The following is a 20,971-nucleotide window of genomic DNA, read 5'->3' as shown; positions in this document are numbered from 1 at the left end:
AAATATTTTTTAAAAAAGGGATGATGTTGAAAAAGTTGGAAAAAGAAAAATTAAAAAAAAAGTTAAAATAATTAACTTTGAAAAAGTAAATAATCATGGTAAAAAAAGCCATGAATTCTATATGCAGTATTCCCCTAGCGCTGGAGTTCTGCCCTTCTCATTGTTTGGTAAACTTGGTCTTGGCTGGCGGTTCTTGCTGATCTTCTGGGGAGGGGCCTGTTGCTGTGGTTCCCAAATATCTTTGCCGGAGGCGGAACTGCCCCGCCGTCACCCGGTCTGGGGTAAGTAATCTGCTCTGGTTTGCTCTCAGGAGCTTTTGTTCCCTGGAAGCTTTCCATACAGTTTTGGAGAACGAGAGTGAAAATGGCGGCCTCCCAATCTCTGCCCCGGAGGAGCTGAGAACTTGGGGCCCCACTCCTCAGTGCACCCCCAGAGAAAAGCAGTCAATCACTCCTGTCTCTCTGGTCTCTGGCTGCACTCTGTGCTCACCCGGCCTGTGACTGAGCATTTCTATCTCTGGCACCCGAGTCGGTGTGGAGTCTCCAAACCTAGCAGATCCCTGAGGTGCACTCCTGCGCTGCTCCTGCGGGGGGAGGAAGTGGAGTGTCCTCGGATCTGCCGCTTGTTCGGTCCCTGCTGGAGGAACAGTGGCCTGACTGTGTCACGGATCACAGTTTATGGCAACCCCGAGCTGAGAACCCACTCTTCGGCTCCGTCTCTGCAGCCGGCTTCCCTGCTCTGATACCTGGGAACTCTGCTACACTCAGGCACACCTGGTCTTTCTGTGACACCGAGGGTCCTTAGACCACACTCTTCCATGAGGGTTCCAACCCCCGCTTAGTCACTGGAGCAACGTCCCTCAGTGGAGCCGACTTCTAAAATTTCCGATTTTGTGCTCCACTGCTCTATCACCTGCCAGAAGTGGCCGATGGAGGCCCCCTCCTCCACCGTCTATCCTCCCGAGTATCGCCTCCGATTCACTTCTCTGCACATCCTACCTTCCAGAAAGTGGTCGCTTTCCTGTTCAGTCAGTTTTTGCTATTCATTTCTTCAATCTCCTGTTGAGTTCATAGGTGTTCAGAATGGTTTGATCCCTATCCAGGTGAATTCCTGAGACCAGACGAAATCCATGTCTCCTACTTCTCTGCCGTCTTGCTCCACCCCCTCTTAACTTCTTATTTTATCAATCATTTATTGTGGTTAGTGAAGATTCCAATTCTACAACTGAAATAACTATGTATTTTCTGTCATAGGAAGTTGCTGATTTTTAAAGCATTTTCATCTTTAAATTAGATTGATGGTTTTAAGTATCAATAATAGCATCAATTTGACTTTCTGCGGGATAGGAACAAATAATCACGATTCTATGTAATAAGTCTTAGGGTAGTGAAATATGGTAGAATTCAATGCACACAGACTCCTGACAATTCTCTTTAAATTTGGACTTAGCATTTTTAACCATTACGTGTATGTTTTTAAAAGGAGCAGAAAGAATAGCTATTCTTATTACTATTTTGACTTGATATCGCAAATAGTTTGCTTGAAATGTATTATCTATTACTGATTATTGTACTTTGTATTAATACGTAGTGTGCAAGTTTCTTTATTTCTTAATGGGACTGTTAATGTCATTCTTTCCTACTAATAAAGTTATTTAATGCATTCTCTTAAATGACCTCATTTAATTTCCAGAGGGTTTAGATGAGTGTTACTATTTGTCAGTACTTAGAAGAGTAATTTCTCTAAATAAATAAATAAATAAAAAATAAAGAATAGATTTCTCTGTGCTGCTGAATTTTACTATTTTTAACTCTGATATTGTTCCTTGCATTATTTTGTGTATTTTTTCTTTTTTTTTAAATGTTAGCCAATTTATTTACAGTTGTATTGCCAAGTCTATAATATCCACAAATTTTTCCCTTTTTAAAAAATTGAGGTAAAGTTGACACACAATGTTATATTGCCTTCAGGTGTACAACAATTTTGGGTATTTTTGACTCTTTATTCCTGAATATTTTAATTTGGTGATAGTACTTAATCCTTTGTAGTGCATCAAGCAGCCAACTGAGTGGTAGATCTTGCTGCATGTTCACAAAATCTAGGATCTGGGAGAGGGGAGTGGGAAGGTCAGATGTGTAAGACAAAATTCTCCCTTGCCAAAGAAACTAATTGTATCTATATTGTTCATTCCCTTATTTTTCGTCATGAAGCAAATATTAGTAACACTTTAAGGAAATAAGAAAGTTTCTGCTGATGAATCTGAGCTTCTGTTTCTTACTTTAGGGGAAGGATTGCATCTTAAACCAAAATATATTAAAATTTCTCACATTTCCATTTTCCATATTTAAAGGCCAAGATAATTATAGCAAAATATTGTAGAACTCTCTCTATACTTAACTAATAATAGAAAGCAGAGCTGTAGATAAACAGTACTGCATTCAGAGGAATAGTTGGTACAATTTACAGTGTTTGGGATGAATCTTTTTTGTAATAGCAGAGCAGTGAGTGGGAGTACATTGTGGTAGGAGCAGAAGTCCTGAGTTAAGGAAGTATCTGGTGCATTTGGGCTTTGGTGATTATGCTCCTTGGGTTGAAGAGGAGTATTCATTTTCACTTGTAATGGGAGAGAAACTTGGAAATCTCACTGGTAGAGTCAAATCTTGGATCCCTTTAATGACTCAGGAGTCTAGATTTTATTCTAAAAGCAGAGCAGCATAGATTACAGCTTATTGAACTCAGAAATGAAAGGTTATATGATATTTGAGGGGGATTAAAGTGAGAGCTATAAAGATGAATTGGTGCTAGGAGTGACTGCATGCAGAGAAAGGAGTTTGCTTTGTTTTGCTAGGGTTCAGTGTCTGAAAGTAAAGATGGAAGGATGCTGGTATAAGGACTTAATGCAGGAGACATTTTAATGGAAGAACTAGCTGTAGATGATGACAGGAGTTTTAGGAGTAGATGAGAAAGTTAGGGATTGGGAAATGTTGACTATGAATGTAGAAGAATGGAAGAATCATGGTATCATTGATAACAGAATGTTTGCTGTTGAGGTTATTTTAGGCATGTTGAGTGTAAGAACTTTCAAAAAGCATTATACCTGTCAAGATTTGAACTCTAGGGATATATGGTACAGTTTGGAGATTATTAAGGCTTTGAAATTAATTTGGATGGAAATGATAATTTTATCACCAAAATATTGAGAGACATTATTTCGAGTGTTGAGTCAACCAGTCTGTCATCAGGTGTGTTAGGGATTGTTTTGAATGAAATCTGCCCTATTAAATGGAATGTTGACCTAGACACAATTTAACCTGTTAAGTCTTTATAGGAAACTTGTTTTATAAGATGGAACTGCTGACTATGTATTCATGGTAATCAAAGTCCTAGTAGATTTAAAATAAACTTTTCTTTGAATTTCTCCCCTTAACACTATTCCTTCTTCTTAGTTATATGTTTAAAGTGATGATGGTAGGTGTCTTATGGATAGGACATAGAAGTCAGTCATTTGCTCTAATTGTTGGTTAATTTGTTAGTGTATATTTATTAATAAACATACATGTGATTAAAATACATCTTGAAGAAAATTTATCTCAATCTATTGGTTGAAGTTTTCTTTTTTTTTTTTTAAGATTTTATTTATTTATTTGACAGAGAGAGACACAGCGAGAAAGGGAACACAAGTGGGGAGTGGGAGAGGGAGAAGCAGGCTTCCCTCTGATCAGGGAGCCTGATGCTGGACCCTGGGATCATGACCTGAGCTGAAGGCAGACGCTTAATGACTGAGCCACCCAGGCGCCCCATGGTTGAATTTTTCTAAAAACACATACATTGGCTATTTTTATTCATTACAACCTGGTTTTCAGGTTTATAGGCCTTCCAGCAGTCAGCGCATTGATAATACTCATGATGAGAGGTTAATCCTTCTGTTGCAGGCATGCTTTCAAAAGTGTGCTTTCCTTTTCGTTGTTTTTGATACAAGTTCTCGATGAACCGTACACTGCATTTTATTATTTGTAAATGTGAATGTATAGGTTGTCACCTCCAGTCGGAAAAATTGAATTTATCACTCACTGCATATTTGAAAATGTAAAACATTATCCTCAAGTATGTAGTGAGTATTCATGTATGGTACATTCAAAGTATGACTTAGTGTGACTTTATGTAGCCCATTCAATGTTTAAAGCACTCCAACCCTGTTGTGTTTCAGTGCACCTGCAGGAAAGACATGGTGAAAATCTCAATGGATATCTTTGTGAGGAAATTTCAGCCAGACAGATATCAGCTTTGGAAACAAGGAAAGGATATATACACCATTGATCACACAAAGCCTACTCCAGAATCCACACCTGAAGTAAAAGCATGGCTGCAGAGAAGGAGGAAAGTAAGAAAAGCATCTAGGAGGTAATGATTTCTTCACTTCCATCCCACTTGTTGTACCTACTCAATAAAAATGGGTCATTGAACATGATGTTCTCAAAAACTATTCATTTGCTTCCTCCTGTTTATCCATCATAAATTTACTTAATATCTTACTGAAAATTTGAGGCAAAGTATTTATAATTCTTAAGAAGTATAATAAATAAAATATAGGAAGGGGTGTATAATGTGCTTGAGAATATTCCTGACATGCTATGCATGGCAAAAAGAGCAGTCCAGGAACTTCCTAGACTCCTTACACTAATATACATTAAGGTTGTATTAGTGCCCAGTGTTCATCTCCATATGTTTATCAACTCCAAAAACTTGATGTTGAACTTTTTCATTTTGCTACTGATTTTCTTTCTGACTTCAGTTGTTTTCTTCATTTGTCAAACATTTGAGATACTTTACTCATCAGGATACCTACATTTTGCTACATTTTATACACTTGGTTCTATTATTTTACAAGATGTAAAGCAGAGCATGTTTTATTTGTTTAATATGGTTGTCCATGTGAACTTTATTCCAAATTCCATTTCTGTGGCCAGGACCATTTCAAAAGCTTTTAGGTCATCTGTGCACATCTTGCTATCTTAAAACCCATTGAATGGAGCATGTGTTATGTTGCTTAGGTCTTTGGCAAACGTTTTAGGTTCTTATATTTTCTAGGTTTATATTACACTTTTATTTTCCAATATTGCTCATTGTTTTTCTTTCAGATTGTAAAAGTAGTATTTGACATTGGAGAATATTTGTAAAATAAGGAAAAGAATAGTGAAGGAATCCCAAATTACTCATAACGTCACAACCCAGAGATAACCAGTGTTAATTAACATTTGGTAGATATCCTTAACATATGTGTTTATTATATTATATAATATACTTTTCCAAAATTGGGGCCATGCTCTGTTAACCCTTTGATGACCGGTTTTGTGTTTTTCATGTAATTAAATGATTTGGTACAGCATAATACTGAATGCCTGCATGTATTTAATCCCCTGTGTTTGGATCAATAGCTCATTTCTAGTTTTTTTTTTTTTTTTTGCCATTATATAACAGTGTAATTTTAAACTTTGCCCACACTTCTGATGCTTATTGTCTTACTCTGACATTTATTTTCTGCTATTTTAGAATGGTAGTGAGTGGAGGAAACTTAAGAACATGGAGTCAGACTTCTGCATTTTATAAGAGGTATACCTGAGGCATGGAATTAGTAGCAGAACTAAAACTCAGGTGTTCTTAATTTACCCTATAATTTACAGCAGTGATTGTCAAACTGTTAGTTTTCAAATCAATTCGGTAGACTAGGAACAACATTTTTAAATTAGGAAGTAAAATAGAGTAAAAAGTATTATAGTTCTTTTCTGTGGTAAGTATTAATTCCTGATGTGTGAACATGTGTGTATGAGTGTGTCATGTCACTATCTAAAATAAAAAACTTATAATGGGTTGGTTTTATTAAAAAAAGTTTGGAAAATACTGATTTAGAGAGTCAGTGCCAAAAAGGCTACCTGTGGGAGGAGGCAGTAGTCAATCTGAGTTCAAAAGAAATATCAATAAAACATCTTGAGAATTGTACTTTAATGGATAGAAAACACAATACTTTAATTAGGTGTATGATTTGTTCTCCTAGTTACTAACTAGAGTGGCCCTTTTGGGTTGGCAGAGAACATAGATCTAAGACATTGAACAGATTTGAAATACCTTTTAGTAGGTTAAAATAATCAATGGACTTTGATCACCCAGTTAGAAAGCCTCATGTTAAGGACCTCGTTGATTATGCTCAGACTTGTGGCTTGATCATGGCATTTGTAATATCCTATCCAGGAAATGTAATGAAGTGAATGATTCATTAAAATCTCAAGGAAAAATCAGCTATCTTATTTTACATATGCTATGCTATATATAATGTGAAGATTTCCCACATGTCCAATGCACGGGTTTTCGGTAAAAGTGATAATGGTGATGATGATATCAGAACTGCCAGTAGCAGCCAAAGCTAATTTACATAGGTTATCCTTGGCTACCGCCCTCATCCCAGAACCCTGCCCTCCCTGACTTCCTGTAATGCATAGTGGTGTGTGTGTGTGTAGACATGGAAATACATGTTGCTTAGATTTGAGTTGTAATTCTTCTTAAATGATAGTGTTGGAAATGTTGTGTCTTATACAAAAAGCATCTACGACAAAGCCATCAAGTGACTTTCTGGAAAATACTGAGAAGAAAAAAATTAAAATGGTGTCCACTCTGAAAACAAGAATAGGTATAAGGTGTTTAATACATAGAGCCTGTCTCCTGTTTAATTCCTTTAGCTAATAATGATTTGGCATTTAATTTTAATGATATTCATGCATACTTAGAATTAAACGAAACTCAGGGAAGTGTATGGCCACTAGTTCACCTTAGAATGTAAATAATCTACTCAGATTTTAACAACAGCTTATAGATATCTCCTCTTTTCCTTTTCCTTTCTTTATTACCTAAAAAATATTTATGACTTTATTATCCCCCGTGTCATCATTTTTCACTTTATTTTTATTTTCAGACTTCTTTTAATATTGTTATAAAATTTTAGCAATGACATCTTCCCCAATAATGTTTAATAATCAATTATTTACAATTGTTTTAATTTTAATTTTTAGTAAATTGTTATTAAAACTGCTAAGATTTCAACTTCAAATTTAATCTATTAATTGTGAAGATTATTTTTGCATAATGATTAGAAAGCTATCAGTTTTTTCACTTCTTTCAGTAAGTGAAAATAACATTTGTATTGGTATGTGTTTCATCCTGTCCACTGCAAACATTCTGCTCTGACCACAGCTTCTCTTGTTAATAGTTTCCAGTGTACTGGTTCTCACTCTAAGAGGCTTAAGAATGAGGGGGACGAAGAAGTGTCACTTGCAGTTGATGGTGCAGAGGGCCTTACTGCTGACCAAGACCCAGAAGATCTCAAGGTCAATGAAAAACCAGAAAAAGCAGTGAAGATGGGGAACACAGAAGCACCTTCAGAAGAAGAGGCTTCTCCTAGCTGGAAGCAGCTGGATCAGAATTCATCAGATAATATCAAACTCCCAGGTGAGAAGCTGACTGATCATGTTTCACATGTAAGTTTTGAGGTGGTTGATGATCTGATGCCTTAAATCTGTTCTAGGACAGATATCTTACCTTTCCACATAGCTTAACCAGTAAGGCATCTGAAGCTATGAAGTAACAGTGAGGAGGCCAAGTGAGTGTTGTAGAAGTCTGGAGCATCCCTGCTATGTTTGATGGAGTTAGGAGAGAGCCAGGTGCCTATTTGGTTTACTAAAAAAAAAGATTCTAAAACAAAAATTTTTTTGGGGGTGTGCAACTCAATTTACAATATACAATACATTTTTGGAAAGCTTCTCCTAAATTTACATGGAACAGTAAAAACCAATTATAGATAATTCTTTGCAGATTCTTAGCTTTCAACTTAATTTTAAGAAGAAAATAAAGATTAAGATTTTAAAAAAGAATAATAAAAATCATTCAGTTTTGTGAAATGCTATGTATAGTCCCCTGGGTGTTTCTCTGTACTAAAGTCATCACCTGTAAGTCTCAACTAGTTTGCTTTCTTCCCTTTTATAGTATATGTCTCTGAAACTGCTGTAATGTTTTACCTCTTAAATATTTGTTGGAGTTTTTGTCCTTTTACTAATTGAGCTTATTGGTAATTTCTCATACTGCTCATCCAGTCTGTCTTTCAACTGTGGGACCCCCCAAATCTGGCCATCTACCCCTGCTTCCTCCTTATTCAAGGTACTGTTATCTCTTGACTGGACTGTTGCAGAAATTGCTTCTTTTCTGTTTTTTCAGTGTCCACCCTAGTCACCCATCCTAGTTGCTTCTCCATATGGCAGTCAGAGTGATCCTTTTAAAAGATGTAGGTGAGGTCTTGTCCCTACCTTCTTACTCTTATTCCACTTAGAGTAAAAGAAAAAGTCCTTATCATAGTCCTAATTTGATTCTCTCCTGTGTCTCCATTTTCATTACTTTTTGCTCTTGAAATATCTGTGTTTAAATAGAGTTTAAATAATAGACTTTCTTTTAGAGACTTAATACTTTATTGGAGAGTTAGACAAACATACAGTTACAATCCAGTGTGGTAAGTACCACAATAGAGGTGTATTGGTGATATACCAAGGAAAGACACCAAACAGACCAGAGGCTGGCCTGGCAAGGTTTCCTGGAATAGGTGATATCTGAATTGATTTGTGATGAATGGATAGAAAATTTCAAGGTGGAGAAAGTAGAGAAAGGAATAGCAAGCAATGCAGAGAACACAGTTATGCCATACTTATGGATTTTTAAAAAAATATTTTATTTACTTATTTGAGAGAGAGAGAGAGTGAGAGAGAGCATGGGTGGGGGTGGGGGCAGAGGGAGAGGGAGAAGCAGGCTCCCCGCTGAGCAGGTAGCCAACGTGGGGCTTGATCCCAGGACCTCAGGATCATGACCTGAGCTGAAGGTAGACACTTAACTGACTGAGCCATCCAGGCACCCCTGAATTTTTTTAATGGTCCCTCACCATAGTCTTTAATCACACTGGATTTAATTAACCACTTGATGGATTACTGGGTGGTTTAGGCCAAGGGCACCCAGTTTTATTAGTTCTGTTGCTACATGGTTCCTTGTATTTTGACTTCCAGTGTTTGAGACCTGGCAGAACACTGAAGGTACAAAACTTGGCTGGCTCAGCATCAAAGGTAGTATATGATAGGTGAAATGATGCCTTTGAATGTTTGTAAGGGAGGGAGAAGGGTGAATGGAGATGGCAGTGGAAGAGACATGCTCGTGATGTCTTTTTCCCTTTATTTTCCATCAGTGTGTGATACAGGTTTAGTGTAGGACATACTTTTTATTTGGATTTATACAGCCTTCCATGTGTTCTTTCCCTACATTCTCTGAGCTGGAATGTTTCATTAGTAGCAGCTCTTAGCATCATGTATTGGAATATAATTCCTATTTTTAGAAAGATTTCAAATTGCTATTACTTTGGATAATTATTATTGCATTGGCTTTTGACATTGGTCAAAGTGTAACCTCTTTTTAATCTCTAATTTTGTCAGTAAATATATTCTTTTGCCAAACTCCAAGATTTCCCCTTAATAACGGTGAAGGCTCCATGGTGCTGTGGTGACCATTCCCACTCATGTCTATGGGAGTATAGAGGAGCAGTTGAAAGATAGAAAAAAATTTTTTAAGATTTTATTTATTTATTTGACACAGAGAGAGAGAGAGAGAGCACAAGCAGGGGGAGAGGCAAAGGCAGAGGGAGAAGCAGGCTCCCCACAGAGCGGAAAGCCCAACATGGGGCTCCATCCCAGGACCCTGGGATCATGACCTGAGCTGAAGGCAGATGTTTAACCAACTGAGCCACCCAGGCACGCCAAAAGATAGAAATTTTGTTGAGAATTATTATTGAGTAATAATGTAATGTAAGATTTACTAACAGTCTTTGTTTCACTCCTCAGGAAATAGTTGCTTAAGCACATCTATAACAGAGGAAATACAAACTAAGGATGACCAAGCCTGTGGTATAATTCTACCTTCAAATCCCAGTGAAGCTGATGATTCCATATCTAGTGGCCATGTGACATCCAAGGAGTCAGACCCACCGAAGCTTCCATGGCCAAAGTCACCTGAGTCATGTTCCTCAGTGGCAGAGAGTAACTGTGTGTTGACAGAGGGAGAAGAGAGTGATGTGGAGAGCCGCAGGAGTGGCCTCGAACCTGGGGAAGTCCCAGCAGTGTCCAGTGGAGAGAGAAATGGCCTCGAAGTCCCTGGTGTATGTGGCAGTGTCTGTTTTTACTATATTTATTGTGTGGTGAGAGTATTTTCTGGAAACAGCATGCTGTGCATCGAAATCTTGCTTTAAGGTAGAAATAACATTTCACATTAATAGGTTTTAATCATATTTCCTTCAGCGACTGGAAGGTAAACCTTTTGTGAACTCTGGTTCACATGGTGATAATTCAGAGAGTATGGAATTTTTGGCTACGTGCAGTAGCTTAATTTTCTTTTTCTGTAACTTTTTCTAAAATTGAACTTTGAGATAATTATAGATTCATTTGCAGTTGTAAGAAATAATATAGAAAGATCTTGTGTCCCCAATTTCCCCCAATAGTACCTTCTTGGAAAACTATAGTAGGATATCACAATGATACTGACATTGATTCTATTGGTTCTATTACCTGTTAATATTAACCATACTGGAAATGATTCACCTGCAGAACTCTGACCTCCTCCTGCCATCAGTTAAACCTCTCGGTCCCAGGCTTCCCACAGCCTCTGTTTTAACTCACCTGGTCGTGCTTTCCCTTGTCTCCACCTGGGCTCTGATTCTAGGACCAGGTTGACCTTTCTGGCCGCACTCACTGACAGAAATAGGCCTTTTGTCTTTCAGAAAACTCAAGATCTCTCTTGATTGCTAGGCACCCCATTCTAACTCTTTGCATAGGGCCTCTCTGTTTCTCATATGTTCTTGTGCATTTATATTATATGCTTTTAGTATACACTGTTGCTTTAATCCTAAGATTGTGAATGGACCAGACAAGCTCCGATTGTGTGTAGTGATAGTCAGAATTCATTACCCTGTGTTGACCTATACAACTTGATGATGGAACTCAAGGACACAAGTAAGGAGAGTGCCAGTTTTTGGAGCTGATAAATTGAGCTGGCCACTGAAGAGACCCACTTCTTGATTGCTCTTGCTCATTTCAACTCACCACAGGCATTTTCACATCTTTAAATAACAAGGGAGATTAGATAAGGAAATCAGCCTGGAATAGTCAGTTCATAGTAATTTTAAAATATCAAATAAAGGGACACCTGGGTGGCTCATTCGGTTAAGTGTCTGCCTTCAGCTCAGGTCATGGTCCCATGGTCCTGGGATCAAGTCCAGAATCAGGCTCCCTACTCGGCAGGGAGCCTGCTTCTCCCTCTCCCACTACCCCTGCTTGTGTTTTCTCTCTCTCTCTCTCTCTCTCTCTGGCAAATAAATAAATAAAATCTTTTCAAAAATATCAAATAAAATATAGATAATTTACTAATTTGACCCAATAACTTCTACCATTTTACGCATGATTGTATACCTACTGAACTATTAAATATTTGTCAAAAACATACAAGAAATAGAAAAATATGGTCTAATTTATTTGAAATGGTTGCTAAAGGAAATTTGAAAATCGTATTCATGTAATAATAAGCAAAATTTACAACTTAATTTTACATGGGGATTAAGCGCAGCTGAGCAGATACCGTGATTCTTTGTGGAATGGTGAATGAGTCAAATGCCGGTTTAAATTACGTTTACTCATATTCTTTAAACTAGAGTGGAACTGAAAGTAACTTTTCTATTTCCTTGTTTTCAATGGAGGTGATTCTACCCTCGGTGCCTTTAACCTTTATCCTTATCATTTTACTGAACAAAGACTGCCTGCATAGAAAAGCAAACACTGCCCTTGAGGCCTGAGTGACTTGGTTTGCCCCTTCTCAGAATCAGCTGTGTGATATTCTTTTCTCACACCATGGTGTCAGGCAGCCCTTCTAAGCAATACAGACCCATTTCGTTCTTATATGGTTTTGACTGTGTTTCTTAGTATTAAGTGTAATGCTGTGTATATGCTTGCAGCAGTCAGCTTTAGTCAGTCTTCCCAAGAAATATGTTATTTTTTGAACAGTGTCTGTCTCTGTCTATAATTGGGCTCCATGCTCTTCCTAGAATACACTGAAAATGTTTCATCTTACATGCTGTTCCTGCTGCCCTAAATACTCCTCTGAGCCCAAAGAGCTCCCTCAGTGCACTCAAGACTTCACTCAAATGTCTCCTTGTCAGAAAGGCCTTCTCTGATGGCCTCATGTAAAATAGATCCTTCCCATCTCTTTCCATTCCTTTGTTCTGCCCTTTTTTCCTTTATTGCACATTTCTTAAAAAAACAAAAAAACTATTTTCTTGAGAGAGAGAGAGAGCGCGCGTGAGCATGAGTGGGAGGGGCAGAGGGAGAGGGAAAGAGAATTTGAAGCCAACTCCATGCTGAGTGCGGAGCCTGATGTAGGGCTCAATCTCATGACCCTGAGATCACGACCTGAGCCGAAACCAAGAGTTGGAGGCTCAACCGACTGTGCCACCCAGGTGCCCCCTATTGCATATTTCTTAATGCTAAATGTATACTTTTTACTTGTTTATCGTTTGTGCCTTCCTCCTCTATAATGCACATTCCTTGAAAGCTGAGACCTGGTGTTTTTCCTGCTGTAGCTCAGTTCTTACAACAATGTAGCACATGGTGAGGACTTGATAAATATTTCATATTAATTTTTAGCTGGTATAAACCACAGATATATCTCACCCTGTATTACTTTTTTTTTGAGGGGGAGGGGCAGAAGGAGAGGGAGAGAGAATCTTAAGCAGGCTCCATGCCCAGTATGGAGCCTGATCCGGGGCGGGGCTTGATCTCACAACCCTGAGATCATGACCTGAGCTGAAATCAAGAATCAGACACTTAACTGATTGAGTCACCCAGGTGCCCTCATCCTGTATTATTTTGACATCCTTTCCTTACTCCCAGCTTTGATTAGAATGTTGTCACACATTTTCTCATAATCTTGTTTTGGTGTCAGAAGCCAGTGTAGTTTCTCTACTTCCAGCTACTGCTTCTTCAGCTTACAGGGACATTTCTGAGATTCCTTTCTTTCCTAGTCAATTGTTGATGAAAACCCATTAGTTTCAAACTCTTTCTCTGAGCATCTCCCCCCTCACATCCTGGTTTTTGTTGTTGTTATTGTTGTTTTGAGTGCATGGGCAAGAAAGCTTGTAAGTAGGTTCTATCCAAAGATGTCAAGGGGCATATGGCCTTTTCATATACCTTTGGAAGGAAAATATAGTTTGGAGAGACCAAAACAAAAAATTTTATATAAAATTTAAGTGGTTTCAAGATGACAGTAATGTACTATATTAAAAAAAACTTTAAATTTCTTATTTGATCCTCAGAGAAGTGATGATTTATTTCTGAATGGAAGGAAGCATACAGGCTCACTTTGGCATTATTGCTTTCTGGATAAGGATAGGAAGCAAAATAACCTGCCAGATTTTCACATGTGGCCAGCATAGAGGTGACCAATTGCCACAGTTCTGTATTGTCATGAATATATAATCCTAAATTTAGACTAGTTTGAAAGAACTTTTGAAAACTTGCTAACTGCTGAGTTAATTGCAAGTTTGATAAGCCTACCCTGCACCACAGATTGTGTTTTAATATGCACTGGAAGGATAGTTAATTGATCTCTTGGTAAAATAACTAATAGAATGGATTCCTATTCCTTTTGACTTACAGGTTTAAGACTTTTTTTTTTTTAAAGGACTAATTCCCCAGGAAGTAAATAAGTATAAGAATTCTTTATAATTAAATTGTCATAAATCATTGTGAACCATGGTTTTTTATTCAAAACAAGTCTTTAACTGTGTTTCTTCTCCACTTTTGTTCTGTGACCAGAGAATAGAGGGAGAAACCAAAACTGCTAAAAGTTGGCGCCATCCACTGAGTAAGCCTCCAGCAAGATCCCCACTGACTCTGGTGAAGCAGCAGGCAACAAGTGATGAAGGTGAGCTTGTGATGTTTTGCAGTGTTTATTCTGATGATATTCAGCATTATTCTGTTTGTTATAACAAACTTGTCTAAAAATTGCTTGGTAGAGCGGAAATTTGACCAAGTTGCAAAGACATACATACCATAAGGAGATCATAAGTAATAAACAGTTTACAGGCAAAAGGAATTTGGATCTTAAGGGTAAATCCTTGCTTCATATAAGCTAGCTATGTTCCTAGTCAAAGTTTTTCCATTTTATATGGTGGGATAAAATTGGTCTTTTCTGACATTCACCTTAAGATACTCTAGAGGAAGTTGAGAATCACTTCTCTAAAGGCATCAAATCATGGAGTTACCATGCTGTAGGTTTCTTTGCATTGTCTTTATTTTTAACTTGAGTCCTTTAAAATTATTAACACCATCTTGAGTAAGAAACTATGTGTAGTACCTCCCTATCCTGTTATGCCTGGTATGTGGTGAAACATCTTTTCTCCTTAACTAGATTTTACTGACATGGCTTGGTGTGAAGTAGTTTCATTTACAACCAGTTACTATTCCTGGATGTAAAATTCATCTTTTGTGTTACCTGGCTACCCTTTTTACCTTTTTCCAAAAATGTCTTTTTGTTGCCTTCAGTTAAAAATCAGACCACTGACTAGCTATTTCTTCCTTGCAAGTGTCTCATAGCATCCGGGGGGCCTTATTTTTTCCTTCTCTAAAAAGTTCAGTTTAAATAGGTTTTCTATAAAAAACCCTTCTTCAAAGTATTGTCCTTTACTGGTGTAAATTGTTAAGGTCGTGTGCCTGTGAAGATGTTGTCAATGGAGTAATGTGAACCTTGGGTTCAGGCTTCTTGTTTGATATGAATACAGTCATCAGGGTAGACACCTGTAGCAGATTTTTTTCTTTTTTACTCACGGTCTTCTTTTATACCCCATGGTTAGTTAGGAAAAAAGATAATCAGTGTAGGGATCAGATAATGATTGTAGCAATTTCTAGAACACCAGCCAAAGGTGGAATTCTGTCTCTAGTAATACAAGTAGTGAAATATATTCATGTTTATTTCCAATATCATCATGTTCATTTCTTCTTTCTCCTACTTTATCGTACCCAGCACAAACCATTTTCCCGTTAGTGTCAAAATAAGGAAAATTCCGTATAAGGTAATTACTGCTTACTGTACATTACTTTTGAATTTTAATTACCCTTCTCCATTATCACCTGTGTTTAGTGTAGCTTTTTGGGAGGGAATGGATTATACTAACACATAAGGAAAACTACTTTTTCCTGTGTCCTTATTTTCCCAGGTGGTTTATTTCGATGTGGGCCATCATGAATTGGCCTGGAGTTTCTCCATGGAGAGTAGTTTTGATTTCAGTCAGTGTGGCTTACAAAATTTTTAAGTGAATTGGTTTAACAAAGTCATCTCAAGCGTTTAAGATTAAATGTCTTGTGAAACATTGGGGTGATTGTAGCTTTTGCAGTCATACGCTCTGTATTTTAATATGTTAAGGACATAGTAAAAAGGTCCTCTGAGGATTTTTGAGAATTGAAAATTAAAAAATCAGAGAGTTTTAGTGATGACTAAATATTTTTACAAGTTTCCATACTAACAATGGGGAATATATTCTGCATCCTGGAGTAAATTATATTTGACCCTTGAACAGTACTGTAAATGTATTTTCTCTTCCCTATGATTTTCTTAATAAAATTTTCTTTTTGGGATGCCTGGGTGGATCAGTCGGTTAAGCGTCTGCCTTCAGTTGAGGTCATGATCCCGGGGTCCTGGGATGAGTCCCACTCCTTGCTCTGTGGGGAGCCTGCTTCTCCCTCTGCCTGCCCCTCCCCCTGCTTGTGCTCTCTCTCTCTGACAGATAAGTCCTTAAAAACATATTAAAAAAATAAAATTTTCTTTTCTCTAGCTTACTTTATGGTACAAATACAGTATATGATACATATAATATACAAAACATGTGTTGATCGACTATGTTATTGGTAAGGCTTCTGGTCAACAGTAGGCTATTAGTAGTTAAGTTCTGGTGGAGTTCAAAGTTATATGTGGATTTTCAACTGCATGGGGGTTTGGCCACTCTAACCCACAAGTTGTTCAAGGGTCAACTGTATTTATATCATGGGGCCCTTGAATGTTACCTCTGCCTTTTGCCTCTGTGCATGGTACCGTTGGAAGTGAATGAACATCACCATTATTAGAAAATGATGAACAGTGGGATTAGTGCTCATTGGGGGAACACAACTCCAAATCCAGCTTCTTTTGGAAATTTTTCTACCCTAACTACTGGGCTCCTTTTGCATTCCTCATATACAAGTAGGTGTATGTCAGTCAGGAGCATAACTAGGTTAGAGCATCTGAGAAGTTGTCTCTAAACAACAGTTTAGTCTTCTGCTGGTAAATGAGCATTTCTCTACTGAACCTGGAATTTGACTCCCTAACAGAAAAACAACAAAGGGAAAAAAATACTGATCCAGACCCTCTGGGAATTTATGTGCAGCTAGGAATTAAGAGTCACCGGTAAGTTGCTCTTCTCAAAGGACAGTGAAGTGGGCTCTTTGATATCCAAATGATGTGAAACTATAGAGACCATTCTGGTTAGTGGCAGATCCAGTAATTACAGATACTGCAAGAATTTCCTGACTCAGCCTGTTCTTTTCCTGGAAGATTTTCCATGCTTACCAGCAAAACACTGGTTGTTGGTGGTAGAGCAGAGAGGGGATACATAAGAAAAGAATGGTGTTAGAATATAGTGTCTTTACATAAAAACTAGTGTCTAATTCTTCTTTGTTTTTGTTTTTAGTGAAAAAAATTTTAAATATATACTGAATTGTATACTAAAATGTATACTGAAAATGTATACTGTCTCTGGTTTTCTTTTAATTGAAATGTTTTTCAGTTACATTTTTCCTTAAGTTAGGCAGCTTACAAGGTGATCCTGAAACATGGATTAATATTCTATATTTTTTCTGTTTATTAAAGTAATTATACAAATGTTGAATTACAACATAAACTTGAAAGAGTTGGGTGGGTCCTTTTATTTTTGAAGCATTCCTTATACATACACCTATCCTCCTCTTGTGATATGTCAACATAATAGCATATTCCTGTTCTCCAATTTCAGCGCTTCGTGGTTGAGTGCCTGTAGGGAAGGAGAGTGTGTGTGCAGCAGGGGTGGACCAGGCAGGCTCCAAGAACAGCACTCTTGCCTGGCCTCAGAACATACTGAGAGTGAGGGGATAGACCCACTAGGGTTGACAAGCTCAGAAATCTGCCACAGTATTTCTTTTTCCTTGGTTGGTGAAGATGGGGGCGCAAAGGCTCTCATACATTTCCCTTAATATTCCAGCTCTGATACAGGATAAGTGACTTTAAGGCCATCATGATCCAGTACCAGCTTCGCTCTCCAGTTTCATTCCTCTCAACTATCCTCCATAAATCCTCCTCCTTTTCATCCATTCAAACAACTTATTTTTTCCTTCTCAATGTAATCTACTGCTTTTTACTTCCATGCACTTCCCCCAATTATTGCTTTACTTGTACTGCCGTTTTTCTTCTTGAATCATTCTCTGCTCATCACTTCTCCTTTCCTACTTTTGCTGTCCTGTTATATGCATACTTACTTAGCTTTAGAATGCCACTTGTCACTTTATATTGTGCTTCATTATTTGTCTGTCTCCCTATTCTCACTCCTTTTATCTTGCCTTCCCTGCCTTGTCCAAGGTTAACCACTGTGGCTTAAATCACCCGTGGTTCCAAAAGCAGGAAAGCCTTGGTGATCAGTAACTTTGAAATCAGCCATTAGTCAAATACTTTAATGTGATATATGCTTTCATGTTAAAGGAAAATGTAAGTTCTTGCCCAGGAAATATCCTCTGTATGTGTATATGTATAGGAAAGCATGCAGTTTTAATTAGCTGGAGATATCAGCTAACCCAGTTTTGTATTCTGACTGTCTTAGAATCTTCTCTACCACTGTGCAAATCCTAGGACATGCTCAAAGTTAAAACGAAGCCACCACGTTGCAGACATGGCCAATGCCTTGGAGACCTGAGGGCCCCCAGAGTAATGATATCCCAGTGGGATAGTTGCTTGGCTAGCACCACAGTGTGTATTTGTATTTGTTGCCTTTCTTCCCAGTTTGAGGTCATTCAGATTCAAAAATATGTTTAACTCCTCATGCTTTTGTTGACTAGGGTTTTCATCAGCAGCACTCTATCCTGCTGACACAGACTCCAGACCTCTTCCTCTAGTGGATATTCTGAACATGAATTTTGTCAAGACTCCCTGCCTGACCCCTCATGGTTCATTCTTTGTTCTCTGAAGCTATCATCCTGCATATATGTATGCATTTCTTTTAAATTTACATTTGTTTTCAATGTAAATTTTCCAGCTTTTCCCACTATGGACTTTCAAGATGTTTACTGCTTTTGTACTTACTGTGCACCTAACTCCCTTGGTGAATTGATAAGTTTACTGTTTCTCAAGCAAGTGTGCACTAAGGACAGCTCCATGAATACAGAGGAGGCATCATGAACATGTAGTGGCTGATGCAGTAATACTCTACACAGTGATCCCCACCAGTGTGGGTGGCGGTTGGAGTTGACATAAAATGCTGTCAAGTGGAGTTTTGCTGGAGACTTTGAAAAGTAAGTTGAAAGTTTATAAGAAAATATACAAGATTGTTATCAGGTGATCTTAATTTTGTTTTGTAAATTGGTAATTTTTCATAGTCAAATACATTTTTTTTTAAATTTGGGCAAAAATGTATTTTAAAGAGACATGGAGTGTCAAGGTGTGATGGATTAGATTACCAAATAATCCTCCAATTACAAAAGAACTAGAAATAATTGATAAAATAAAGCAATCAACCTTTATACACGCATGGCAGGGCAGAACCACATAAAGTATTTCTCCCTGACTACAGTCATGGTCACCTGGCTCCAGTTCTCTGTTAGCTAGGAGACCTTCCATGTTTCGACAGCTGTGTTTACAAAGTAGGGAATGTAGCAGCATCTGCCACATAGAGTTGTTTTGAGGGTTAAAAGACTATGTGTAAAGCATTCAGAACACTGGCATGTCATGAATGTTTGTTGTTGTTGTTGTGATACGATTATGAGGAGCAGGTGGAAGGTGATAGCTGAGCTCTCAAGAAATGAGGAAAATCCAGAGGGGATTCAGAAAGAAATGACATCAGATTGGTAGGGAGAGCTAATGTTGTGGCTGTTTGGGGTAAATATGCTGGGACTAGAGTGGAAGCTTGGAAATCGGAGTTAAGACCCCATAGGATCCCTCAGACACACAGAGCTGGATTCTTTTTTTCTTTTTTTAAGATTTTATTTATTTATTTGACAGAGAGAGACACAGCGAGAGAGGGAACACAGGCAGGGGGAGAGGGAGAGGGAGAAGCAGGCCTCCCGCGGAGCAGGGAGCCTGATGCGGGGCTCGATCCCAGGACCCTGGGATCATGACCTGAGCCGAAGGCAGACGCAAAGCTGGACTCTTAAAAGCCTATACCCTTTTTTAAGGGTGTACTAGGGAAAAGCAACCAAAACTGACCATAGGCATAGGCCGAGGACAAGAGGGCTTGCCACCTGGGTCTGGGCTTGAATGGGGAAAGGTGGTAGGTTAATCAGAGAAAGTCACCCTCACAATTCTTAACCATAGGACTGCCATCAGATGTATCTCAAGTCAGAAGTTTAAAAGTGGGTCCCGACTGTTGTTTCTAGGGTGTCTAGCAGAAGCAATTAACGAAGTCTTTTGAACCCACTCTGGAGCGGGATCTGGTTTATTACTGGGAATAGGCTGACTCGAGTCCTGGCCCAGTGGTCTCTTACCAGGTTTGGTTTTTTTAAGATTTTACTTAAAAATTAGATTGCCTGATTTGAGAGAGAAACAGAGCATGGGCGGGAGAGAGGCAGAAGGGGAAGGAGAGGGACAAGCAGACTCCCCGCTGAGCAGGGAGCCCAGCATCGGGCTGGATCCCAGGAGCCTGGGACCGTGACCTGAGCCGAAATCAAGTCAGATGCTTACTCCACTGAGCCACCCAGGCGCCCCACCCCCCCCTTATCAGCTTTTTGACTGAGATTGGCCTCAGTGTCTTCGTGGGTGAAATGTAAGAATTGGCCAGAAATGGTCGGGATTTCTAATTTACAGGCTCAGGAATGGATTTTTGGCATTTTAAATTACCCTGAAATCACACATGGTGATACGTTGAGCTCATCCCCAGTGGACCAAATTTTTATTTCTAATTCTTCAACTATAATTTTATGATTTCTAGAATAATTATACAGAAAGATTGAAGGACACAGATACCCATCTGTACCATGTTTACCCAACTGCAAAGGTGACCCCACCCACAAGTTTGAAAATTGACAAGATTCAGATTAAAGCCCTGCTATGGCTCTAATTTTCTCTAATCTGAACTGTCTGGATAACTTTATAAATCATCAATTCAGCAAGTGCAGTACGGTAATGAGCTGCTAAGCATCTCTTTGAAATTAAAGACAGCTTAGACCCTGATCCCTATCTCTGTAACGTCTGCATGCCTTGAGGGTTAGATTAGAAGTGTATTTCAGGCAGTGTTACAGCAATTTATTTTTTTAGACAGTCTGTCTCTATTAATATTATAATTCATTTAGTAATGGATTAAATATTTAAATATAGAGATGGAAGAGATGGAAATTACCGCTTTAGTTAGAGATTATTCTTGGTGTTTGACCATTATTTAACCCATCTAACCTAGGTTTTCAGTTATTTTAAAGAATAAAATGTATGCATTTAAGTACAGTTAAGTAAGGAAAATCTCAGGAATGCAAGTCTGACAAAATTTGATTACTTTCCCAAATGATTTTCTCTGTTTCACACTCCTTTTTAAAAAATGCTCATGTTTATAATGCAAATTGCATGCTGAATCGGTCTGAAGCACTTTTTC

General features: G+C 38.2%; 1 protein-coding gene across 10 annotated transcripts in view; it reads left to right on the top strand.

Moving 5' to 3' along the window:
* The window catches only part of KDM4C (lysine demethylase 4C), a 567,234-nt gene that overhangs the window by 351,284 nt on the left and 194,979 nt on the right, over positions 1-20,971 (top strand). For all 10 annotated transcript variants that reach the window (XM_027615394.2, XM_027615392.2, XM_027615393.2 and 7 more), the window contains 4 exons: positions 4,208-4,401; positions 7,259-7,497; positions 9,918-10,231; positions 13,935-14,043. In XM_027615394.2, coding sequence (XP_027471195.1) covers positions 4,208-4,401; positions 7,259-7,497; positions 9,918-10,231; positions 13,935-14,043 — 856 coding nt within the window. The remainder of the gene's footprint in view (positions 1-4,207; positions 4,402-7,258; positions 7,498-9,917; positions 10,232-13,934; positions 14,044-20,971) is intronic.

This window comes from Zalophus californianus, chromosome 13 (genome assembly GCF_009762305.2).
Source record: "Zalophus californianus isolate mZalCal1 chromosome 13, mZalCal1.pri.v2, whole genome shotgun sequence".
NCBI lineage: Eukaryota > Metazoa > Chordata > Mammalia > Carnivora > Otariidae > Zalophus > Zalophus californianus.
This window is presented reverse-complemented; position numbering and strand designations above follow the sequence as displayed.